Source organism: Pieris napi, chromosome 20, assembly GCF_905475465.1.
Source record: "Pieris napi chromosome 20, ilPieNapi1.2, whole genome shotgun sequence".
In the NCBI taxonomy this organism is placed as follows: Eukaryota; Metazoa; Arthropoda; class Insecta; order Lepidoptera; family Pieridae; genus Pieris; species Pieris napi.
In genome coordinates, this window is record NC_062253.1 from 3,998,157 (window position 1) to 4,022,895 (window position 24,739).

General features: G+C 36.6%; 1 protein-coding gene across 2 annotated transcripts in view; it reads right to left on the reverse strand.

Moving 5' to 3' along the window:
- Window positions 1–2,348: 2,348 nt before the first annotated feature.
- LOC125059959 (neurogenic protein big brain) overlaps window positions 2,349–24,739 on the reverse strand; it is a 79,774-nt gene continuing 57,383 nt past the window's right edge. The window contains exons 3-6 of one of the 2 annotated variants that reach the window (XM_047664679.1): window positions 7,790–7,988; window positions 5,238–5,581; window positions 3,907–4,079; window positions 2,349–3,060 (exon numbers count right to left, since the gene is read on the reverse strand). In XM_047664679.1, coding sequence (XP_047520635.1) covers window positions 2,900–3,060; window positions 3,907–4,079; window positions 5,238–5,581; window positions 7,790–7,988 — 877 coding nt within the window. In that variant the 3' untranslated portion in view covers window positions 2,349–2,899. Of the gene's footprint in view, window positions 3,061–3,906; window positions 4,080–5,213; window positions 5,582–7,789; window positions 7,989–24,739 lie in introns of both variants that reach the window. The other variant, XM_047664678.1, reaches the window with a different exon arrangement.

The following is a 24,739-nucleotide window of genomic DNA, read 5'->3' on the forward strand; positions in this document are numbered from 1 at the left end:
AATCTGGATGTGAGTAGGAATCTACGGAAAAACTTCGCAGGCGTATTTGAAACGGGCTACTATTTGTTTCTCAGGAAGCTGTTGTATAGATTCGCTCCGAAATATGTTATATTTTTGCGACCGTATTTATACAGCTGCTTAATGTTAATTAATTTTGTGTTCAATAACTCTTAGTCCGAATTCTAGATCCGCCTTTGATTCGAATGGAGTTCAATTCATTCAGAACTCGAACCTGTTACCAAGAAATTAACTAGATCGGTTAAAACATTAACAATAAAAAAACAATTAAAACTGGAAGTAATATATTTACAGTTAAATATCGCCAAATGTTACAACAGTTTGATTTAATATTAAAATGTAGATTACAAAATCTACGAATTAATAAAACCTTAATCTTAAACAAATTTTTGGAAGCCTTAAATTAATTTATGACAGTCTTATTGTGTAGGTATAGTTTTATTAAAACTTATTTCACATGTATTAAATTAAACTGATTTAAATAAATCAGAATGATTATGACAGCGACATCTACAATCTGCCGCTAAAACCAGTACAATACAACATAATACGCAACCATGATGCGTTTCGCTTGATTGGTCGAAAGGAAAAATGGGCATTGATGCAAACTTAGCGCTTTCACCGCTAGATATAGTGGAGTTTCTGATTAATTAGCGCTGAAAGAGATTGATAAACTTCTAGACCGCAATCAAGCGATTTTTTGGATATCCAGCGCACTTTCGTAACTTCGGTCGAGTCGCCTCTCTGGTTAAGACAGCTCAGTAACAATTAAGCTAAACGCGTCATCGATCCGTCTTTTACATTCTAACCCGCTGATTCTGGCTGTTGAACCTAAAAAGGAATCGCAAACATTCTTTCACTCACACAAATATATAGAAAATGGTGTTAGTGCATCCAACAAGTTGTATGTATATCAAGTGGGTATGGAATACTTGACGAAACAAAATTCTCAATGGAACCAACAAACAACAATCTTTTAATAGGCAATTAAACCAACTTTCTTTCTTCTAAGCCTAATAATCTTCTAGAATTCTTGGAATTGGAAAACCCTAGATACCACGGGCACATGAAGTAAGATTAATAACAAGAATATTTAAAATGATTAAATACTCTATGATATAATATTTTAAATGCTTGTATTGTGTCAGTAAAGTACCCAAAACAATTATTATTTCGACAGAATTCAAACCACGGACCTCCGTATTAGTCTAAAGAGGCTGTGCAGTTTAACTTACATAACAATAAACACTAATTTAATGACTTTAATAACTTTGGTAATCTTCGTATTAAGAACATTAAAAATTATTTACATTAAATTACCAGTACGTTAGCCTAAAATGTTGATTTTATAGTTTCTCATATAGTTATTAATAGGACCCATATTTCTGAACAATTTAAGTACTTAGATAATTAAATATCTGCTTTGAATATTTCCCGTTTATTCACGAAACTAAATCAGTAATCGTTCAATTCGTCTCTTTCTGTGCTTTACTTAAAACAGTTTTATTACAATAATTTAGTTTCGTGACATAAACTTACGTATGTTTACAAGTTTGTATAATCTAATTCGTTGTACTAAATATAAAGACATAATTTATTTTTAAATGTAAAACATGGTAACTTTATGTTGGAAATACTTAAAAAGTCTTTGAATTAAACATTTATGTTAGGTTAGGCTAAAATTCAAACTTTTAGCTGTCTCTTCATCACAGCTAATACTTTAGCTGATAACATTGATTTGGTTTTTATAAATAAGGGATATATTATAGAAATATAATTTTGAGTTTACCTGAAAAGTCACAAATGAAATTAACCTCAAAACATTAACTAAACAACTCTAAGAAGGTTTATGGCACCTTATTTAAAAATACGTTTCTATTATTAAAATATTAATTCTATTTCAATATTAACAACACTTTTTTACTTGAACAAAGGGCATATTATTTTTTTTTTTTTTTTTATATAATAGGGGGGCAAACGAGCTTGCGGGACGACCAAAAAGGGTAGTCCACGCAGCCCATAGACACCCATTTTAGTGGGTGCGTTGCCGGCCTTTGAGGGAGGAGTAGGCTCGTTTTTTAAAAATTTGGAGGTCGTATCTCTGAGGGAAGACCCCCCCCGGGAGCCGATTCCACAGTTCACTAGTTCGCAAAAGAAAATGCCTAGTGAAGCGGACCGTGGAAGACCTCCAACCATCAAGATGATGCTGGTGAAATTTAGAGGTCGTTCGGCTCGTACGGTGTTGAAAAGAGGCAGGAGGGATCAACCCAAACAATTCTTCAGAACACTCTCCGTAATAAATTTTGTAAAAAACGCAAAGAGACGCTTAACATACATATATATATATAATGGAGCCTGTGATGACTTCCATATTATCCAATACGTATGGGATTTGACGTAAGGGAGTCGCACTTAGAGCTGACACATTTATGAATATCCCCATGTCATTCAATAGACCAAAACGTTCACAGACCAATAAAGACGGTTATAATGAATCAGTTGTTTGTTAAACCACAATTTAATTCACATACAATAAATGAACTTACCAGCTAATATTTACATATGCAATTAAAATACTGATATTTTTTTGAGTAAATATAAGAATATGATATTCAGTTATATTATTTTGGATAGCGATAGTAAGACATATCGGCAATTGTTTTATTACTTTTAAGAATAAGTCAGAAATTATTGTTATTTAAACTTTATACAAACACAAGGTAAGTTCACAGCTCTAGCCTCAACTGTCCTTTGTTCTATTCATAATAACGTCACCGAAACTCGCACTATGCACCACACCATCATGTAGCATGAACGTCAGAGCTCATATAGTACACTAAACGTCAAACAGCAGCGCAATATTGTGCTGCGAAGCGCGCCGCTAGTAATGGTCCGGATGAAGAGGCGCCCTGAAAGTACGTGCGTGGGGCAAGGCAGGCTGTTGGGGGCCGTAGCTGCCGTACGCACTGTCTTCGGACGAGAGAGGACCCCGCCGTGTGCCCGAACTGTATACTGACTCCCGACGTTCCTGTACAGCTGCACCTAAATACGACATCTCATATGAGTGACTGGTTTAAAGGCCCTCCCATGAAGACAATTCTACGCCTATTATGTGTAATGAGGTTAATATGGGATTGATTTGCTCCAGTTCAAACATTTTGTATGACTCAAAACAGCGATTAAAAAGAGTAGCGGAAAGTTTATTGCCGGATCTTCTTGCCCGCTCTACGCCCTTGACTTGCGAACTGGTAGTAAATGTAAATTTAGAATTAATTTATATTATTTTCTGACGTTCATAAGTGTACTTGTTTACCTACGAGTATATGAATAAAGTTATTTTGACTTTGACTTTTGCCTAGCAGTGCCTAGTGGCTTCAGCGTGCAACCCTCATCCCTGAGGTCGTTGGTTCGAACCCCGGATGTGCACCAATGGACTTTCTAAGTGGGCATTTAACACTCGCTCGTACGGTGAATGAAAACATCGTGAGGAAACCAGCTTGCCTTAGTACCAAACGGCGTGTGTGAGGTACAGGAGACTGATCAACTACTTGCCTATTATATTGATCATTATCATGAAACAGATACTCGACGGTGTGTGTCAGACACAGGAGGCTGATCATCAACCTGCCTATTAGATTGACAAATGATCGTGAAACAGTTGCAGAAACCTGAGGCCCAGATCTAAAAAGGTTGTAGCGCCACTGATTATTTATTATTTGTCTAGCAACCTGAAACAAGTATCACCCGGAATAGATATTTGTTATACGGGATAACAGAACCAACAAAACAAGTGAAAAGAAAACATTTAGTTTTCGTATTAAATTCAACATGAAAAAAACAACCTTTCAATCTTCTATCAAGAATTCCTCTCAAGGAAGATGATCATACCTGCTGGTCCTGGTCGTACATTAACGTTGGTGCCATAAGGCGGGTCACGCTGGGCGTTGTGTACATTCTGGTTCATTGTGACAGTATGCGTTGGAGGCCGTAAAAGCAAAGATTGAGCCGCAACCAGTGATCCAGCTGCTGCAGCACTGGTTTTACTGTACACAGACTGAGACCTGGAATTGTAAAATAGGATATTAGTTAACGAATTGGAAGACAACACAGAAAAATCATAGACAACAAAACTATCAAGCCCATAGAAGTATCTATATTTACAGCTGTATTTTGTGATTTGTATCAGATATTAGGGATAAAAATCGCACAATTAAGCTTCAAACTAACTTAATAACTTGTATATATGTAAAAAGTGTGGTAATTCTAATCTATATATTTATGCAAAGAAGATGTTTGCCTTCTATAGCTACATAAAACTATAGTGAAATATTCATAGTAATGTCATGAAATTTATTCTATACCAAAAATACATGCCTACAAAAGCACACATAACATGCAAGCTTAAAGAATAAAAAGCTTGGTCGCCCAAATATCTTTATTATCCTTCTAACTTTATGTAACGAAATTTTCTAAATCCTAAAATTTTTAATTTTGGTCTGTATTAACATTCGTATCGTATCCACGCTCCTTCATTAAATATTTTTTATATAATATAGCACTAAGAACAACATTTAATAATTTTACTAAAACTTCACACCATGTGTACATGTACTAAGTATTTGCCCTCATTAACTTTATAAATATCTCCCCCTTAAACGTCAAGACAATTGTTCTATGCGCCTCTTACAGACACGAATTATCTGCGTAATGCCGCCAATGCAATGTTTCGAGTTTTAGCTTTAGTTTTAGGAAGCGGGAAGTATTCTTCTTTATTTAACAGTAGTAACAATTCCTGTTTTCTTTAAATTATTTAGTTGTAGTTTGTTTAATTTCTGTTTATCTGTTAATGTAGATAGGTACTTACTTAACTTATGTATTCTGTTTCGTATATTTTGTTTAACAATGTAAGCGGGTTTGGCTTTGTTTAAGCTATTATATATTATATTGTGCTAAGATTACTTATACATAAATAAATTTATGACTACCGATTCCTTTCGAAAGTCAGATCTATTCACTACGCGATCAAATATTTAATTCGTCAATTTATAAATGTTTATACTGCTACCTAAATTACTTACGATTTACATTTCAAATATTGAAGGGACTGGGTACAAGTTACCTCCTTCCTACACTACCTATTTCAACGTTCAAGCAAAAAACATACGTGACCGCCACCAGACGACATCAATAGTTACATTTTACATGAGGATCCATCAGACCTGTGTAGAGTGTGCCTTGCAGGTGGTGGTGACCGGCAGTAAAGAGACTTCGAGCCTGAGTACAGCGGCTCAGTGTTATCCGGTCGTGGTGTCGCTGAGCAGTACGTGGACGCATGTCTGTAATGATGGTGCGAAGGGAACGCTGGCTTGTCCAGCTCATCCAGATCCCTCGGTGACGACGCCCTCGAGTTGGAGTTCGCCCGTGGTTTTCTGGATGCCCACTCGTGGAGAAGGGCACTAGCGATCCCCCCACCAAGGCCTCCGACCCAGCACACCCAATGGCTGTCCCAACGTGATAATACGAAGGAAGGGCCCAGGGATCTGGCTGGGTTTAGGGATGGCATCTGAAATTATATAGTAGAATAATATGAATACGTTTAATTCGTTCCACTTGAAATGCCTAAAATATTGTGAGATATTTTGTCCTACTAAGTTGCTCGTACTCTTTGTATCTGTCTACGATAGGCAATCTTGATAGTAGCAGGCATTTACCTGACGAATGTTTACGGCTTTTAAGCGAAAAAGCCCTCGACAGGGCAAAACGTGTCACATTAACAGGCAACAATGGAAGGAGCTTGTTGTCAGTACAAAATTCAAGAGCTACGTGATTGAACAATAGTCGAAGGCACAATGCCTAAAGAGGCATGCGATTTACGCCCTTATGACTCTATTATTAAGTACCGTAATGAAATATGTCCTAGATGGGGAGATTTACGCAATTTTTTCACCTTTATTCGGAGCGGAAACTTTAAAAAAACTATCTCCATTGAAAGGGCCGCAATTACTGCGGTCACAATGCCTACCTGCGGCAGAGTGTATTCAAACCTCATTCCAGGTCGCAAGTTCCATATTTTTCCAAATATAATCTTCAGAGTAAATTGCGGTTATTAACATCAATGCTAATAAAGTGCATGCACAATATTATATGTCGAACTTCGTGTTACTATCATTATAGAGTAGAAGCAAAATAATTATAGAATTCGTTTCATTTATCAAGTAGGTATTTGAGTAAGTATTCACGAATTTAATATATCGATATGGACCTGTTTTTTTAGAATTGAAAATATATTATTTTTAGTTTCATTTAAGTGATATGTATGTTTTTAATGCGAATAACATTTCTTAAAACTAATTAAATTTAAAGTTTTGGTGGTTTAAATGAGAAATAAATGAATTGGAAACCCACTCTACACGGAAAAACGTGTTACACTGTTTAAACTGATTTAATATCTTTAAAACAAACAAAGCTTCGTTGTCTTCGAATAAAAGAATTTATCTAAGAAGGTAATTTATTAGTATCGTCCATTGTTATGTTGCAATATCGAAGAGTTTTGTTCGAGTATGTGTAAAAACATCTGCCCGTACAAAAAGCAGTATTGTGTGCCAATAAAAGGAGGCCCATTGAACATTCTTCAATGAAACGTCGCAGTAGTCTATTCAGACTAAATTTGAGTGTTGAGACCATTTTGTTTTTCTAACAAGGAAGTGTCTATAGAATGATATACGCAAAGAATCTTAGAAAAATTAGATTGAAGTCTTACTTCTGTAATCGTGAGGACTTTTGGGGACCTTCAGATCCTACAAAACCAAAATGATTTGTAATTCATCGGGAGTTCTGTTCAAGAAGTTTCATGTGTTTTGGTTGTATCAAGTTTTACTGTATTTTTTATTTGTCCAGGTTTTGATTACAAAATGGAATACAAAGTTGTGTTATTTGGCTCCTAATATTAAAGGGTCTATAATACTAGTCAATTTCCAAATCCACCAATTATATTAGGCATAACTATAAAAAATTATGATAAACGCATGAGCTGTTACAATCTATATATATAAAATTCTTGTGTCACAATGTTCGTTCCCATACTCCTCCGAAACGACCGATTCTTATGATTTTTTTATGCATATTCAGTAAGTCTGAAAATCGGCTACTATCTATCTTTCAAACCACTATGTGATAAGGGGTGTCCACCCCAAAAAATAAAAATTATTTTGTAGACAATTTTTTGTTTTTATTTTTTATTATACAACATACAAAAATACATACAACCCCTAATTTTCACCCTCTACGATGAACCCCTATTTTTATTATAGTAGATAGTTATTTTTATTGAACTAGAATGTTTCCTAGAAATAATATACATGGCAAAAGAACGTTTGCCGGGTCAGCAGTAGTATTATAAATGTGATCATCTCCAATTAAAAAATCCTGGATTTCCTAATCCAGTTCGAATAAGTTGACTTAAAGATTACTATTTCTATTCTATAAGGCTTTTTCACCGACTTTTCAATCCAATCACATAGACGCAGTTGGCAAAGCTTATCAATCACTTGCTTTATCTCGAGTTTATCAATAGATATTCAATTCCTTTCGACGATTCACAGCTGTCTTGTTTCAAATTACGGTGTCTTTACTCTATGAAGCGAAGTATAGGTACTGCGTCTTTATATCAAGAATTATCTAACATCATTTGAAAGAGATTCCTTTGTACATTGGTTTTTGGTATAAACCAACATTCATAAAAGTTACTGTGTGATGATTGTTGGGTACTTACAGAGACAAAGCTTGCAGCACAATAAGCAGCTCCAAGTAACACAGGTGCAGAGCCAGTCCATCTTCGCTCCATGGCCGCGAAGTATGCAGCAGCCACCAAGCCTGACAGCAAGAGTTCAGCGCCAAGGCGCTCCCATGCCGCTCCACCGCCAGCTGGCAATGACGCTGATAAACCACCAGCGTAACCTGGTACGCTAACCCTGGAAAAAAGATATCTATTAGCTTATTGCACTTCCGCAAGATATCCGCGATATGTTTAGTAAAAAGTACCCTTAATGAAATTAAAATCGATCATAATGAAAATTACTTAATATTTATTCGGTAATAATTTTTATATTTCCTTTGATAAACTGGTTTGGGACAACCAAAAAGTTATCTTTAAATTGATTAGGAAATTCTTAATTTAATGAATGCAAAAATATGAGTTTGATTCATTCAAGCATTTAAACATTTGTGATATGATTGCTTTTTGAAGAAAAATATTTTCAAATCACCAAAGCCTTGAAGGCTTTACATGTCCTTTGACTTTATAAGATGCCTAGTCTACCCAATTGCTCTTGGTGATCGCTTAAAAGAATTTCATAACTGTGCTATCTAAAAAGTTTTTGTTTTCAACCACAAAACCGCGCGAGCAAAATAATTAAAATATTCCCTAGAACTTTCTACTGCTTTTTGTAAAAAAGTACAAAAAACAAAACCTCGCAAAACATGTTGATCATAATATACCTTTTAAATTCAGGCCAAGTGACAATGTATTAATGAATCGAATCTGGAGCGAAACCGTATAATAAATTAGATTAAGTCCTTAGCGTTAATACGTGACCTTTTTAAGGCACTCACTGTTCATTTGTAACGTTACGCTTTATTAAACACGAAATTAAATTAATTTCGGCAAACCTTACTTACAACTTACATTCCACAGGCAATGTATAGTTATGTCTTGTTTTGACTAGTGTAGACACATTTAAATTTAAAAAAGTTACTACTGACGTCAGGGGCGGATCTACTTAAGGGCTTTTAGGGCTGCAGCCCAGGGCCCCGTGGATACCAAGGGCCCCAAGTCCCCACTGAAAACAATCGGCAATATTTTGAATAAATAAAACTAGAATTTAAAAAAAACAATCATAAGCTGGTATCCTTGAGATCTATCAACCCATGTGCGATGCGCGTCGAAAGCTTGTTTTCGCCCGGTGTATTTTTTCGCGTGTTCGTGTGTATGTACCCATATTAAACTTCTTAAAACTTACTGAACTATATTACTTCAGTCAATATATATATTATTACAGAATTTAGGACACAATCTATATCTTTAGTACGGTTTCTAATAACAACTTTTGTTGAATTAATTCTTAAATCTTATTTTTAACAAAAGTACACGTTTCTTTCTCACAACGTACAAATATAAAATAAGTAAAATTAAAACAGTAAAACTTGTACAAGGTTAAAACATAAAAGTAAGTGTCCAATTTAAAAAGCTAATTCAATTCTTTATGCAAAGTGTCATTCACCGTTTGGCATTGTTGTTAACACGCGTGGAGTTTGATTTTACTTGGACTGCCTCCAAATAGTAAACGAAGTGCTTCGCAATTTTGTTCAGCACTCGTAAACCGTTTTAGGATTTACAACAAATTGATATGAGAAAGTTTCGACAGTTTACCCGTTGTTGGACACATACGAGAAGTTGATGATTATTTGTTATATATCTAAGGAATGCTACAATTTACGAACGATTTAAATATTGACTAAATGGCGTTAATTTTAAATGAGACTCAGTACGAACGGTAGTAAGTGTAACTACAAATTCAACAGTTGAATCATAAAATTTATATTTAATCCTCTTTTTATGTGTTTTTACTTTATACATAGTTATAAAGATACCAAAAAAAGTCCGATTAAAATATACGCCCGTTAAATATATTTTACATTCATTAATTCATAAAAATTGCCTGCCATGCAAATTAATGCTATCCATCATAACTTATAAAAAGTTTTAAAAACATTTTCGATTCTACGCATCATATTATATATTCTTTACTTTTTTTTAATCTAACAGGATGCAAATGGGCAAAAGGCTGATGTTAAGTGATGAGCCCATGAACACTCGCATTGCCAGAAGGCTCGCAAGTGCGTTGCCGTCCTTTTAAGAATTGGTACGCTCTTTTCTTCCGAACCGAATTAGTTCGGAAATACTTCAGTGGGTAGCTGGTTCCCAATAGTGGTGGAACGACGGTCATCGGAGGTAGAATTTCGTATTCTGCCTTGAAGTCCAATGATGAAATTTATTTAATTACCATTATAAAATAACTGATGAAGGTATTTCTTTTACCAGATCTTAGATCAATATAACATTAAGGGCAATGTTGAAAGTCGAAAAACTGTGCGCCCAAATACATACCTTACCCTGACTAAACGTTAAAAATCTGTATTATAAATATAATATATTGATTGACGTTATTTATTGTCTGTGGGAATAGATTTCCCTTATCTATAATCTGACCTGACCCTGTTCTTGAGTCTTGAAGATCTTATAATAAACACATTGGGCTACGCAACTGAAAGGAAAATATCTGTTTTGATGTTCTATTATGATACATGTTTGGGATATCGTATGTTATCATTTTGCGATTTTATGTTATATAACGTGGAACATGAGACAAACATTTATGTCTTTGAACCCAAGTGCCACGAAGACAGTCTATATATAATAAACTATAATATAGTTTTATAAATCACTTGTAATATTCTAAGGTCTGTAGATTACAAATTAAGAGATGTACTAGGATATTTCCATGGAGAAAAGTAGAATACGTTGACAAAAACTAAACAAGAAACTTATTTATCAAAATAAAAAGACAAGTCCACATAAACCCTCTTTCCAGGGTGGACGATTTTCATGTTCTTCAATCTAATTAGCTCAAAGTATGAAAATTAATTTGATGCGCGTGTCCTAAAACCATAAAATCTTCGCGTATGTTATGTAAAAAGATTTTATGTTAAGCGTAATGAGAGAACTCATTAGCGCAATTACATACTAAATTCTCTGACGATCGTGATATAAGCACAAAGTGCCCGCACTATTAGTACTGAGCTTTGAACAAAAACATGTTTTTACTTCATAATGTTGAGACACGAATTGTGAGCCTTAACAAAAGAAAAGTAACGAAAGCTTAAAGAATAATATTGCTTAGTGTAAGAAACATATCCAATATTCATTTCGATTTTCACCTTAGCTCATGTATTCGAATGCCGACACACCAATACCAAACAAATACCTTTCTATGTGTAAGTGAGGAAACCGGAAACAGAACCAAATTTATTTGCCCGCACACAGACACAAAATAAACGTTTAAAATTTAGATATTCTATTTCAAAATTCAATGCAACGACAACAGTTTGCAACATGACTACGACGTTTCTTCGCTACGCTAAAAGACTGAATCGCGCTACGGATGTTCACGGTCACACACCTACGTTCTACAATCTTTATTTACTACGAGTAACTAAAGATAGTAGAGCTTTTTGTTGAACACTTCGTAAATGAAATAAAAATAGAATGTATATGTATAATGGCGCGTCTAAACGGGCCATGTTTTGCTGCAATTGATGGCTGCAACACTGTGGCCGGCAACATTGCAAACAATAGCAGCCACACTATGCAATATTGCAGTAATGTCCCGGCCATATAGCCAAACATGTTTTGTATAGCCACATATGGCCGATGTTGCCCCGATGGGTGGCCGGACGATCGCTAGGCTATCGAATTCAACTGCAATATTGCACAGCCAGTTCTCTTGTTGTTTCAGTCACTCCCTTTGTTATGGCATAGTGTATCCTTTTCTACGCGACATGACGTTTGCTTTGAGTGAAGTGTTTTGTGCTTTATTCTGTGTTTTGCGATCAGCTGTATTTGACGTTAGATTAATACGTAAAAATGACTACTTCTGACATTCTAGTTCTTGAATAATTTATTATCAAGACTTATTTCTAGACTCAAATTGTCTACAGTTTCACGCCTATTTAAGTAAGGTCGAATCCACAATCTCTTCTTTTTCTGTTTCTTTTTTAAAACAATATAAGCTGCTACAAGTGTGATTTCGTCAGCCATTGTTGCCGGTTTGTGTGGCCCGTTTAGGAGTCTGCATCATGGGCCATACTATTGCAGACATATTGCAACACATTGCCCAGCCATAGATTGTTCGGCCATCAGCTGCATTAAAATATTTTTGTAATGGCCGGGCAATTAGTGGCCAACAGTGCAGCCATCAATTGCAGCAAAACATGGCCCGTTTAGACGCGCCATAATAGACATTACGAAAAATATAGATTTAGTGCTAAAATTTATTAATAAACTAATCTAAGAATTAGGAATATTTTAATCATGCTTTCATATCATTACACTGTTTCTGTACAATGAATAAAAAAAATAATATTCAATTTATTTTATACATTTTAGGTAGGAACCAAATACAATATAAAACTGAATTTAACAAAACAAACAAAACAAATCTGAATTTTCTGCTATGTGTACACCGGCACAAGTCTTCAAAAAGCCTTATAAAATGAATTCGAACACGTTGCGTACACAAAGATAGAACGTGATATATTAAACTTATTACGGTAATACAAATAAGAGAGACGTAAAAAGGTTTTTTCTTCGTAATTTGTCGTCTCCAAGTTACGACCTATGCTTGAGGACTTTATACGGAAAGTTATTTAATACTGCTAAATAAATCCAGTTGTTTTTATGCCGCTATGTAAAATTATTTTTATTCTAGCCGTCGAAACCTCAAGTCGTATGTAACGTATCTAGTACGTACTTTAATACGCAACATAAAATCGCTCTAATTATAAAAAAAAGGTTAAAAAATACATTGTTTTACATCAATCATCAAAAATCCTCTCAATAATTCCTTTATTTACAGTTTCGAGCTGCATGAAATGTGGTACTAGGAAACATCATACCTATGACAAATTTGTTTCATTTTTATTTAATTTTTACAACGCAACGCACACTGACACATTGGAACTTAAGAAAAATAAAATACAAGATTTAATATAACAAACACGTAAAGAAAAAGAGTTAGCCCATCGCTTCATAACTTATACAAACTAAAGGAAAATTGATTTCAGTGCGAGGTGGGGCAGCAATGGATGTTTAAATCTATTTTTACCATCTCAATTATCTTTAATAATTTCCATTGTATATCGTTATCCAAAGCCGATCTAAGTGATTGTGAATATTAGTTTAATAATATTTAATATGAACAGTGCATCTTCTAAACCTGTCTAATGATAACTATAACCGCTGAAACCGAAACAAACTTCTTGTGCAACAGTAGTAATATTATAGTGTTATATATAATTTATTACTTCAAGTACCTATAATCATTACTAATGAACGATTACTTACATTGTCAGATGGAAGAGAAAGGTAGAAATGTGTAATAAAGTGTTTCTGTCTTCATAATATATATATTTATTTTTATATGATTGGACAATTCACACCAATTGACCTAGTCCCATGCTAAGCTGGTGAAGCTTGTGTTATGGGTACTAGGCCACGGATATACATACATATTATAGATAGATACACATAAAAATACATATTTAAACACCCAAGACCTAAGCACAACACCAAATGCTCATCACATCGATGTTTGTCTCAGCCGAGGATTGAACCCGGGACCAATGGATTCGCAGTCAGGGGTACTAACCACTAGACCAATGAGCCGTCAATATATAATAGCTTAGTTTACACAAACTCGACGAAATAATAGCCGTATTTGTATTGTGTACAGTTACTAAAACATTCTGGTCAGTCTATTTAAATAGCATTTGTCGTATGCACGACCCAAACTTTATAGCTTTAATCTCCTAAGCTAAACAATGAGATGGCGGTGTCGTTTTGGTAGCTACCGCGTTGCTTCGAAATGTTTCCTTTGTATAATGAACTCGCTATCAGATTAATGTTTAGTACCACGTTTCTTGTACTAAAGTATTTTCGAATAATTTTATGCTTAAACCTTAGTATTATGTCAGTCATTAATAGTATGAATAAAATAATTCAAAAAGCATTGCTAAATTTCTTTGAAAAAATAATTAAAACTCCTTTATTTGTTTAAAAGGTAAATGACAAATGTCATTATGGTCATTCAAAATGTCACTTCTTGGCATAGCTGCGATTTGCGAACTTCACGCATATTCTATTTCTTTTTACTTGTAGATTGTCTTATTCTTATCTCGCTCGCGCACGCTATAATCACACTAACAATTTTGTGTCACAGGTGCGCGCGCATCGTAAAAATTCACTCTCATTAATTTTTCATAACGCGCCTAAAGAAGTATAACTTCAAAAAACATCTTTCGTGAATTGTAACATTTATATTCTATGAATATATGAAACTTGGAATGGATTAACATTTAAGTTTGAAGTTAAATAATGTATGCAATAGACAAAAGCTCGTATGAGAAACATCGTGGTCAGATAGGAGTCACATTTTTGAGTACTTTTACATAATAGTAAGTAGTTTAAATTACACACAAATATAGAGTTTTTAGAAAATTCTTAACCTAAATAATAATAATACTCGTAATAAAAAAATGAATAAATAGAAAACTAAAATAAATTTAAAATCTTACCCTGTGGCATTGTACAATTTTGTGATTTTTAGAACTAAAAATTGAAATTGATTATAGTTACTAATAAAATGAGATGGTGCAAGAATAGATTTAAAATATTTAATTATAATTATAATAAAAATTATTATACATTTTATTTGATCACACCGAACACATTTTATGACTCACTTAAATAATAGAATTTCTATTTTCTATCGTTCGATCTCAATTGGGTTGACAATTCAATCAAGTACTGTGTATTCATGAACAAGTTCTACGAATAACAATACACTATTGCAAAAATAAATTATACAAAACCTTTGAAGCTTATATTTTATTATAATAACAATATATATATATATATATATAATATATATAATATGAAGGATATGACGAAACTACGATTCATATATTTTGTATATAATATCTTCTAAGACTAACCACAATTTTTATTACGATATTAATACTGTAATAATACATCTCTCCGTGTTTAGTACAAACTAGAAATAATTTAAATGGAAAAACAACGTGCAAGACAGATTTCGTACAAATATCAATTAAGTGGATGTTAATTATATTTGACATTAATGGCTTATCCAATGAATTAAAACCCTATTAAACCGTTGCCTAATGCCTAAAACCTGGCTTTCCAATAACCTTATTGATGATGATTGAACTGACCATCTAATCAATTGTCTACACAATGGGAGCTGTGCAACATCTGCTAGGCTAGTGACCTGAAAATCGATTTTAGTCTTAAGCTGACACAAAGTACGAAAGGTCAAAAGGCTGTGTTAAATAACACTGAGCTTATTTATATGATAAAGCTTTTATTGTGTTAGTTTATTTTTAAATTGTCTTACGAAGCTCTCCTTTAACGTATATAAATAGTTTTGGACAATTTACATAAATCAAATCAGCGAGATAATTATCTTACAATTACATAAAGCTATATAATTATAAGGCTAAGTGTTAAGTGACTTTTCTTGAAGGGCCCTAAGTCGAATTGGTTCGTTGATTCTAGGTTAGATGTTTCATTATTAACAGTTGTCTGCACAATAAACACCGGCCTTTGATCGAAAATTATTATAATAAACATTTTCCTTTAAACAGTGAACTTTAAATTTGTAATATAAAAATGTGTTCTTTATTTATATTTCTATAAGCTCGGACGCTGATACGTAAAATGAACTAGAACTCGATCATTGTACATGATTATTGATTAAATTGAGTGTGAAATTTTGAGTGTATTTATTTGACAAAATGTTAAAAACCATTTCAGATTATTCATTAGTGACTATGGAATCTGTCCAATTATGAATTGACTTTAACAATTAAAATTGATAATTTTAATAACCATACTGCACCTCTATGTAAGATGGCGTCATCCGTCACTATGACGTTTGCACAAGTAAACAAACGTCAAGTTTATAGTGCGTTAATTGTCATGATATTATTTAGAAATCTGCTACGCCATTGTCGATTTGACTAATCTGTGACCATTTGTGTCACGTGACTAATGTATAAAAATCAATATTTTTGTAGAAGTTATCTAACTCCATAACGCTTTTTAAAGTCATACTATATACAAATTACTCTCATATATATCATAGTCCATCGCTATATGAAGTACAGTCTAATACTTTATTTTTCTAATTTATGAAATATAAAATATTTTGAGTACTATATATGCTTTGCGACTTAATTATACAATATAATTTTCTTTATATTTTTGCAAACCTACGCTTGTCTTGCTATAAATAAATTACGTACAGTGTTTCGCTACGCATCAACAATGCATAAATTTTAACGTGTGACAGAGTTATCGCATGAAGTTGCCTCGAAATTAGCTAGTTCGACTAGTCTTTTCACACAATGTATATTACAATAAAGGACATTTTCGTAGTTAGTTTAACCACTTGCATTTTCTTTCTCATAAAGTATCAATGGGGTATAAAGAGACATATTTCTACGTCAGTAAACTTGTTTCCAGTAAAGTCATTGGCTAGCAACCAAGCTGTCTATTTATTTCTACACAAAACATACATATACTATCTTTACAATATGATGTCGAAAACAAAAAATAGAAATACATATAGTATTAAATACCTCAAATACGCAATATAGATGTCGATAGTGTCGGAGACAGTATTCAATAAGTGCACTGTCTTTGATAACGGGGATCAACAACAGACTGATTCTGGCCTATGGTATCGCAAACAACCTTCGCCTTCGCCGTCGCATATATACTATATATAAGACACAGGTACAGGTACCAGCAATACTTTAAGTATATTAACCATTAAGCCACGGAGATATACTATAACTTTAACAAAAAACATCGCATCAAATATTTAAATGATATACAGCGACGGTTAAAATGACTTACTTAAGGTCCTATATCCCCAAGAGGACAGAAAACCTTCCTGATCGGTCTCAGGTTAATTGACCGTCGTTTGTACGTACCTCACAAACATTTAACTAAATGTCGAACGAAGGTTAAGTATAAAATGGGTTTTAATGTGTATCAACTAGTTAACTGACTATATCAGGCGTCTAATTCCCACAGAGCCTTCAGTTTACCTACTGAGTATCCCGTCTTTCGTAAATTATATAGCTCAGTCCAATATTTTAGTATTTGCCAGATAAACATTCATATTCATATTTAGAGTCGTATATTTAAATGTAGCTTAATGACCAAATATCTCTGCATGATGTTTGCACATTACACAGCGTTCAAGGCGAAGTTGACTTCGGTTCAAAGATACTTTATTTCTCAAAGAATTACATTCACTTAGCGAGAAGATTAAGTGACTTTAGGTATGAATTGGAATAAGTCGCCTTAAGAGAGACCTTTCCTTGTACTAAAAATATAATCTAACTAGCAGACCGGCCAAGCGTTGCTGTGGCTATGGTTTTTGATATATTACATAGTAGTAAACTATTCAAGGGAAACGATAGGAGAACTTATGTGAAAGTTAGATAGCTTATGTGAAACGTTAGTACTTTCAACACAGCGCCATCTGTTAGAAATGTGTAAAATAATAAACAAATAATTTGCAATAAAATTACATTGCGGTTTTAAATTGAGATGTAAGCTATCCTATCTTTTAAGTTGGATCAAACTACACACGGTGTGCAAATTTGATTGATATCGGTTCGGTAGTTTGGGAGTCCATAGCGGACAAACAACGTGACACGTTATTTATATATATTAAGATAGTAATTTAGTATTATTTTAGTAATTTTCGTATCATGGTTGCAGCGTACTAGTTAAATAATGTTAAGTATTTGAGGTTTAAAGTGTGAATTATCATATACCGGGTCTAGTTTCAGCCCTGAGGTCGCGGTTCGATTCTCGGCTGTGCACCAATGGACACTTTGTACACATTTAACATTCGCGCGAACGGTGAAGGAAAACATCATCAGAAAACTGACGTGAACCCAACAAAATGTCGACGGCGTGTGTCAGGCACAGGAGACTACTTGCCTATTAGATTAACAAATGATCATGAGACAGATACAGAAATCTGAGGCCCTGACCTAAAAGTGTTGTAGCAATATTGATTTATTTTTACTTTTTTCATACTATTCATTTCGATTTCCCCATTTTTCATCTGAAGGTGACTACAAAGGTATTAATGGCCCATTGACTGATTTAAACGTAGCAAATATAAAAATATTTTCCCGTTTTATCTGTTAACCAACCTTTGATTGAACATTTAGGGTTGCCAAAGTACATTTATTATACTTAAAAATTATCATTTTCCAAAGCGTCCTAACGTAAAACAGTTCGCTGTAATCGACTTTAAAATACCCTACTTGTCTTAATGTTCTATAACCCCTTGATGGGGAAGAGGGCGTCCACAATGAGTCTCCATCGCGTTCGGTCTTGGGTCTCGTATTTAACCTCGCTACAATACTTTCCAGATCTCTTTGCCTCATCTGCAACTGTACGACGACAGTTTTGTTTTGAACGGCAATGCTTTCGCTTTCCTTGCGGATTCCAATCAAGCGCCTGCTTGATATAATTTGAAGATTCAATTTCCAAATTGATCTGCTGGCTAATAGGGGTTTCTCGGCAGCGCTCTCACAGTTGCTCGTTGGACATCCATTAAAACGCCCAAAGGATTATTAATTCGTGTAATTTTTGTGTTTATATTCGTATTCTTTTAACATTCTATTTTATCTAATGCATTCAATTCAGCGATCTAATTGTTCTTACAACACTCGCTTGATGCGATATACATTCAGCGCCCATATTTTAATGCCATAAGACAACCCTACAGGTAAGCGTATTCAATTATATTTCTCATCAATGATAAAAGAGCATTCGTGAAGTATTATCTCCCACTTTGTTTTGGCGGTCGCAGGAAATGAGGCGGTTTGTGATTCTTGTTTTACATCCCCATAATGAAAAAGCTTTTTGTGATCAACTAGATTAACGGATTCCAGATGAAAGGCGTTACGGTAATAATACCTTAATATCTCAAAAGAGATTTTCTAGTTTACGGAGTGCATATACTTCCCTAGAGACTATGTCTTACTTGATATCGTAGCATTTGTCTTAACGCTGGACTTTATCTTAGATGTTGTTTATTTATTTATCAAAATATACTACATTTATACAGTACAAGTAAAAATCTATTCTAAATTACAATTACGGTGAATATAAAATTAATAAAACTTAATACAAATACTACACATTTCCTTATCGTCGACGACCAGTCACTTTCCGTGCGGCTTGATCCCTTGGCGTTGCGTAGAGATGTGGGGTCACTCTGCATCTTCTACCGCATTTACCATGGAGAATGTTCAGAGGACTTGTTCGGTCTAATGCAGCTGAGTTTCATCATCGGACGTCAAGGCAAAATACAAAATACCATCCGTATCACCTCGACGTCCGTCGTTCCACAACTGAGCGTTTTTAAAAGCAGTTTTTGCCGCGCACCACCACTATGTGGAACCAGCTGCCCACTGAAGTATTTCCGAACCAATTCGACTTAGTTAATTCCTTCAAGAACAGAGCGTGCCAATTCTTGAAAGGCCGGCAACGCACTTGCAAGGCTTCTGGCAGAGTGTGTCCATGGGCGGCGGTATCACTTAACATCAGGTAAGCCTCCTGTCCGTTTGCCTCCTATTACATTAATAAGTATATAAATGTTTTATCGGCGTCGGGATGTGACGACCCCATCGCCCACTGGTGAAATAACCTGTAAAAGAGGTTATTTCACCAGTGCAATCAGTCAACCCCCATCCTAGTGGGAGTGCCATGCTGCTGCTTTAGGGCTTCAGCCAAATGGGCAGGCACGACCGGGGCAGTACCACTGTCTCACAGAAAACCGGCGTGAAGTGATGCAATAAGTTCATCTTATTGTACTCGCGTTTCGTGCGGTGAGTGAGACTCCCGGAGCCCATCAATCCCCCCCCCCATAAGTATGAAGATGCAGTTCAAACAGAGATTACCCCAGGGGGGTACCACACGTTTTCGCTGTGGAGAATCCCCTTCTGGGCGTCCATCATCGGAACAATTGGTATTCGATGGTGGATGCACAGGCTGCCCTTCGTATTCTGGGGGGGGGGCAAAAACTGCTCTAAAAACTTATGCATTAATAGGTTTCGGTCTCGGGGCAAACGGAAGCATTTACCTAAGGCAACCCCTTCCACGCTCACGGTGGACTTTACAAATGTTAGGGGGCTAAAAACTAACCTAAACGCGGTTCACTTTTACTTAGAAACTGCGAAGCCGGCCTTATTCTTCCTTACTGAGACTCAGATATCCTCCCCGGCTGATACTTCTTACCTCTCCTACCCGGGGTACAAATTGGAACATTCATTTGTGCCGCGGGCGGGAGTTTGCGTGTACGTCAGGGAGGATATCTGTTCTCGTCGGTTAGGGACGCTTGAAGGAAGGGACCTATCTAACCTCTGGCTGCGCGTAGACTGCGATGACCATCCGCGATTCTATGCGTGTCTGTATAGGTCCCATAGCGGAAATGACGAAACTAACCGACTCATCGAGCACATTCAAATGGCTACAGATTCCCTGCTCGAAAGGGTTCCTACCGCTGAAATCGTGATACTTGGCGATTTTAACGCCCACCATGCCGATTGGCTTGGCTCTGATACCACCGATCACGCGGGAAGATCCTTTCACGACTTTGCTTTAGCCTACGACCTGACACAAATGGTCCCTGCGATTACGCGAATACCAGATGTGGATGGTCATAAACCCTCTTTATTGGATCTTCTGCTGACTTCACATCCGGAGAACTATCAAGTCTCTGTTGACCCGCCATTGGGTTCATCAGATCATTGTGTGGTCCGGAGTATTGTGCCTTCTACGCGCCCTTCACGGCCCCGCTTTTTGGGTTGTCGCCGTATTTGGCACTACAAGTCAGCAGATTGGGACGGGATGCGGTCTTTCTTTGCGTCCTACCCTTGGGGGCCTATGTGCTTTTCGTCGGAAGCTCCAGATTCCGTCGCTGCCTCTGTCGCCGAAGTGGTTCTGCAGGGCATGGAACTCTTTATTCCATTTTCTGCGGTGCCGATCGGTGGCAAGTCTCAGCCCTGGTTTAAACGTTCTTGCAAGGCGGCCTCGTGTCGAAAGCAAGAATGCTTTAAGGCATGGGCGGAAGCGGCGAAATCTCGTGATGCCAATACCAGCGAACTTAAAAAAGCATATAACTCAGCCTCCAGGTCCTTCAAACGGGAAATCACTAAGGCAAAGTCAGAGCACATTGCCAGATTTGGCGAGAGATTGGCCCAACTCCCTTCAGGGACTCGAGCCTTCTGGTCTCTCGCCAAAGCTGTCCAAGGGAATTTTTGTCAGCCCGCTATTCCACCACTGCACAGGGAGGATGACTCGCTGGCCCACACTGCGAAGGAGAAGGCCGACCTTTTAGGCTGTCTCTTCGCGTCCAACTCGACTTTGGATGACCGAGGAAGATCACCACCGACCATTTCGCGGTGTGATTCATCGATGCCGGAAATCACATTCCGGCAACGTGCTGTCCGCAGAGCACTATCTTCCTTGGACATTCATAAGTCGAGCGGGCCGGATGGTATCCCCCCAATTGTGCTGCGTACTTGTGCTCCTGAGTTGGCTCCGGTCTTAACGCGCCTTTTCCGGTACCTGTACTCGCTTGGCACTGTCCCGAAGTGCTGGAAAACCGCTTCGATACATCCGATCCCTAAAAAAGGCGATCGCTCTGATCCGTCCAACTATCGCTCAATAGCCATAACCTCCTTGTTCTCCAAAATAATGGAATCCATTGTTAACTGCCAGCTCTTGAGGTATCTAGAGGGCCACCAGCTGATTAGCGATTATCAGTACGGCTTTCGTCGTGGTCGTTCGGCTGGTGACCTTCTTGTATACCTTACACATAGATGGGCAGAGGCAATTGAGTCCAAGGGGGAGGCGCTGGCGGTTAGTTTGGACATAGCGAAAGCCTTCGATCGGGTGTGGCACAGAGCACTGCTCTCGAAGCTTCCAGCCTATGGGCTACCCGAGAAATTATGCGATTGGATCTCCAGCTTTCTGGCCGATCGGAGCATCAAGGTCGTCATCGACGGAGCATGCTCCGACCTTAAACCCGTGAACGCGGGGGTCCCACAAGGCTGTGTTCTATCCCCGACCCTGCTTCTTCTGCATATCAACGATATGTTGCAACTTAGCAACATTCATTGCTATGCGGATGACAGCACTGGGGATACTTTTTACACTGGCCGGGCAGGTATTTCTCGGGCAGTTGTCGATGAGTACCGGAACAAACTTGTGTCTGAAGTCGAAACTCTTCTACGTGGAGTCTCAGACTGGGGCAGACTAAACCTAGTCCAATTTAACCCCAAGAAGACACAAGTTTGCGCGTTTTCCGCTAAAAAAACACCCTTTGTCGCTACTCCTCTTTTCGAAAACACTCTTCTTAAAGCCACAGCCAGCATTGGAATACTTGGCGTTGACATATCGGACGACGTTCAGTTTCGCGGTCACTTGGAGGGAAAGGCTAAATTAGCCTCCAAAAAGCTTGGTGTGCTCAGCAAGGCGAGACGGTACTTCACTCCGGGCCACCGCATGCAACTATATAAAGCGCAAATTCGGCCCCACATGGAGTACTGCTCTCACCTCTGGGCGGGGGCTCCCCAGTACCAGCTCCGTCCACTTGACCGTATTCAACGCAGAGCGGTTCGAATCGTCGATGACCAATCCCTTTCCGAGCGGCTTGATCCTTTGGCGTTGCGTAGAGATGTGGGGTCTCTCTGCATCTTCTACCGCATTTACCATGGAGAATGTTCAGAGGAGTTGTTCGGATTAATACCTGCAGCTGAGTTTCGTCATCGGACGTCGAGGCAGAGTACGAAATTCCACCCGTATCACCTCGACGTCCGCCGTTCCACAACTGAGCGTTTTTCAAGGCAGTTTTTGCCGCGCACCACCACTTTGTGGAACCAGCTGCCCAGTGAGGTATTTCCGAACCAATTCGACTTAGGGTCCTTCAAGAAAAGAGCGTACCGATTCCTGAAAGGCCGGCAACGCACTCGCGAGCCCTCTGGCATTGAGAGTGTCCATGGGCGGCGGTATCACTTAACATCAGGTGAGCCTCCTGCCCGTTTGCCCCCTGTTTTATAAAAAAAAAATAAAAATAAAATAAAAAATTAGAGACACCACACACACTTGTAGACACACATACTCTCGGTAGGTATATAGCATACATTTATAAGAAAAAGAGATGTCCAAACTTATTCAAACTACCAATCAACAAAATCCGCGTCCTAATTTTAAATATAACCAAAAATTATTGTGGTTGAAAATTAATAGTAATAACTTTTTGTTCGTGTATACGTTCTTGCTTATAATTGGTTTATCTTCAAAAATATCATAAACACTATAAGTCTACATAAAAAGCATTAAGAAACTTTTACAAGCGTCTAAGCTTAGTTAATACAAAGTTCCAGTTCGCTTAAAAACTTCAGAGCGAACATTTCAGCCACTTAAGTTTTCTCGTACTCATAAGATAAATTTTCTTCATTTCCTTACGTTGCATAATTCACAGGCACTTTGCATGTTTACATAAAAACTGAGTTAAAATTTCTAAAGTCTCCTTATCGCGTAAATTATAGCAGGAAATGTGAGACACCTGCTTTTTGGTGCATTTGTAGATTTTGGTCTTCTTTCGTGTTTTTGAAGAATTTCTTGCAAGTATTTGATGTTGCATAAAAAATTTCGTTTCGTGGTTAAGCGGGTCTTAAGATCGTCTAATGCTTATAAAAGATTTGTGCTTTGACTGTGTGCGCAATTAACATTTGTGCATGTACAAAGTAAATACCCTCACATTCACACCATCCCACAAAATAGCCGAATTACTTATTTATTTATTAACTTCGGTGTATGTACAGTAATATAATATAATAAACCTAATTAAAAATAAAAGGAGGGCAACTGGCGGCTTTATAGCTTTCAAGTGATATGAGAATAAAAAATTAGAGAAGGTACAAGTAGTGCAAAAATACATATGACATAGTTATTTAGACTAACCTAATGGAACAAAACAAAGCAATAAAAACATATGTAAACAGTGAACAGGACAATAAAAAAAGGACACATCAATCACGATACTTTTAGATCAGTTAGTACGAAAGTTAGATACGATGTGGACAGGTAATGCTTGTACAGTGGAGATTTAAAGGAAGATAGAGAAGGAGCTATGCGAATTGTGACGGGAAGTGAATTCTATATTTCCATAGTTAATCCATTAGTTGAATGTATTTAATAATTTGATTTTTTCCTTGCGAAAATGTTTGAACTTTTTTCTATATATAATGTTTTTCATCTTTGGCTATATCTTTAGTAATTATTTTTTGTTATATCTGTGGCCATAGGTCAGAATATGATTAATGTAATTTCATTACTTTACAGAACAAGCAATTAAATTATTAAGAAATCTTGAAGGCACTATTAAAATATGAAACACTCGATATATGAATGAATGTACTTATCATTGTCTGATCTATGACCACAGATATATAGTTTATGTTAATTGCAGGATTACGAAATAGAGAAATAAATACGAAGCGGGAAAATATCGTAAAGAAGCCCTGTGTTAGGGTAAGAGAGAACTTAGAAGTATAACTCCTGCCCTGCGATTCTGTAATTCACTTTTCGAACTCACACACCGGTTTTCGCATCGGCGGTCGCTCTCAAATCAGTCATGAAGCAGACATTTTATGATTTGGCATTCTGAAAAGGTGGGAGCTTGTAGTTTATTGTTTATCAGAATGCCAAATCATAAAATGACTGCTTCACGACTGATTTGAGAGCGGCCGCCGAATCGCA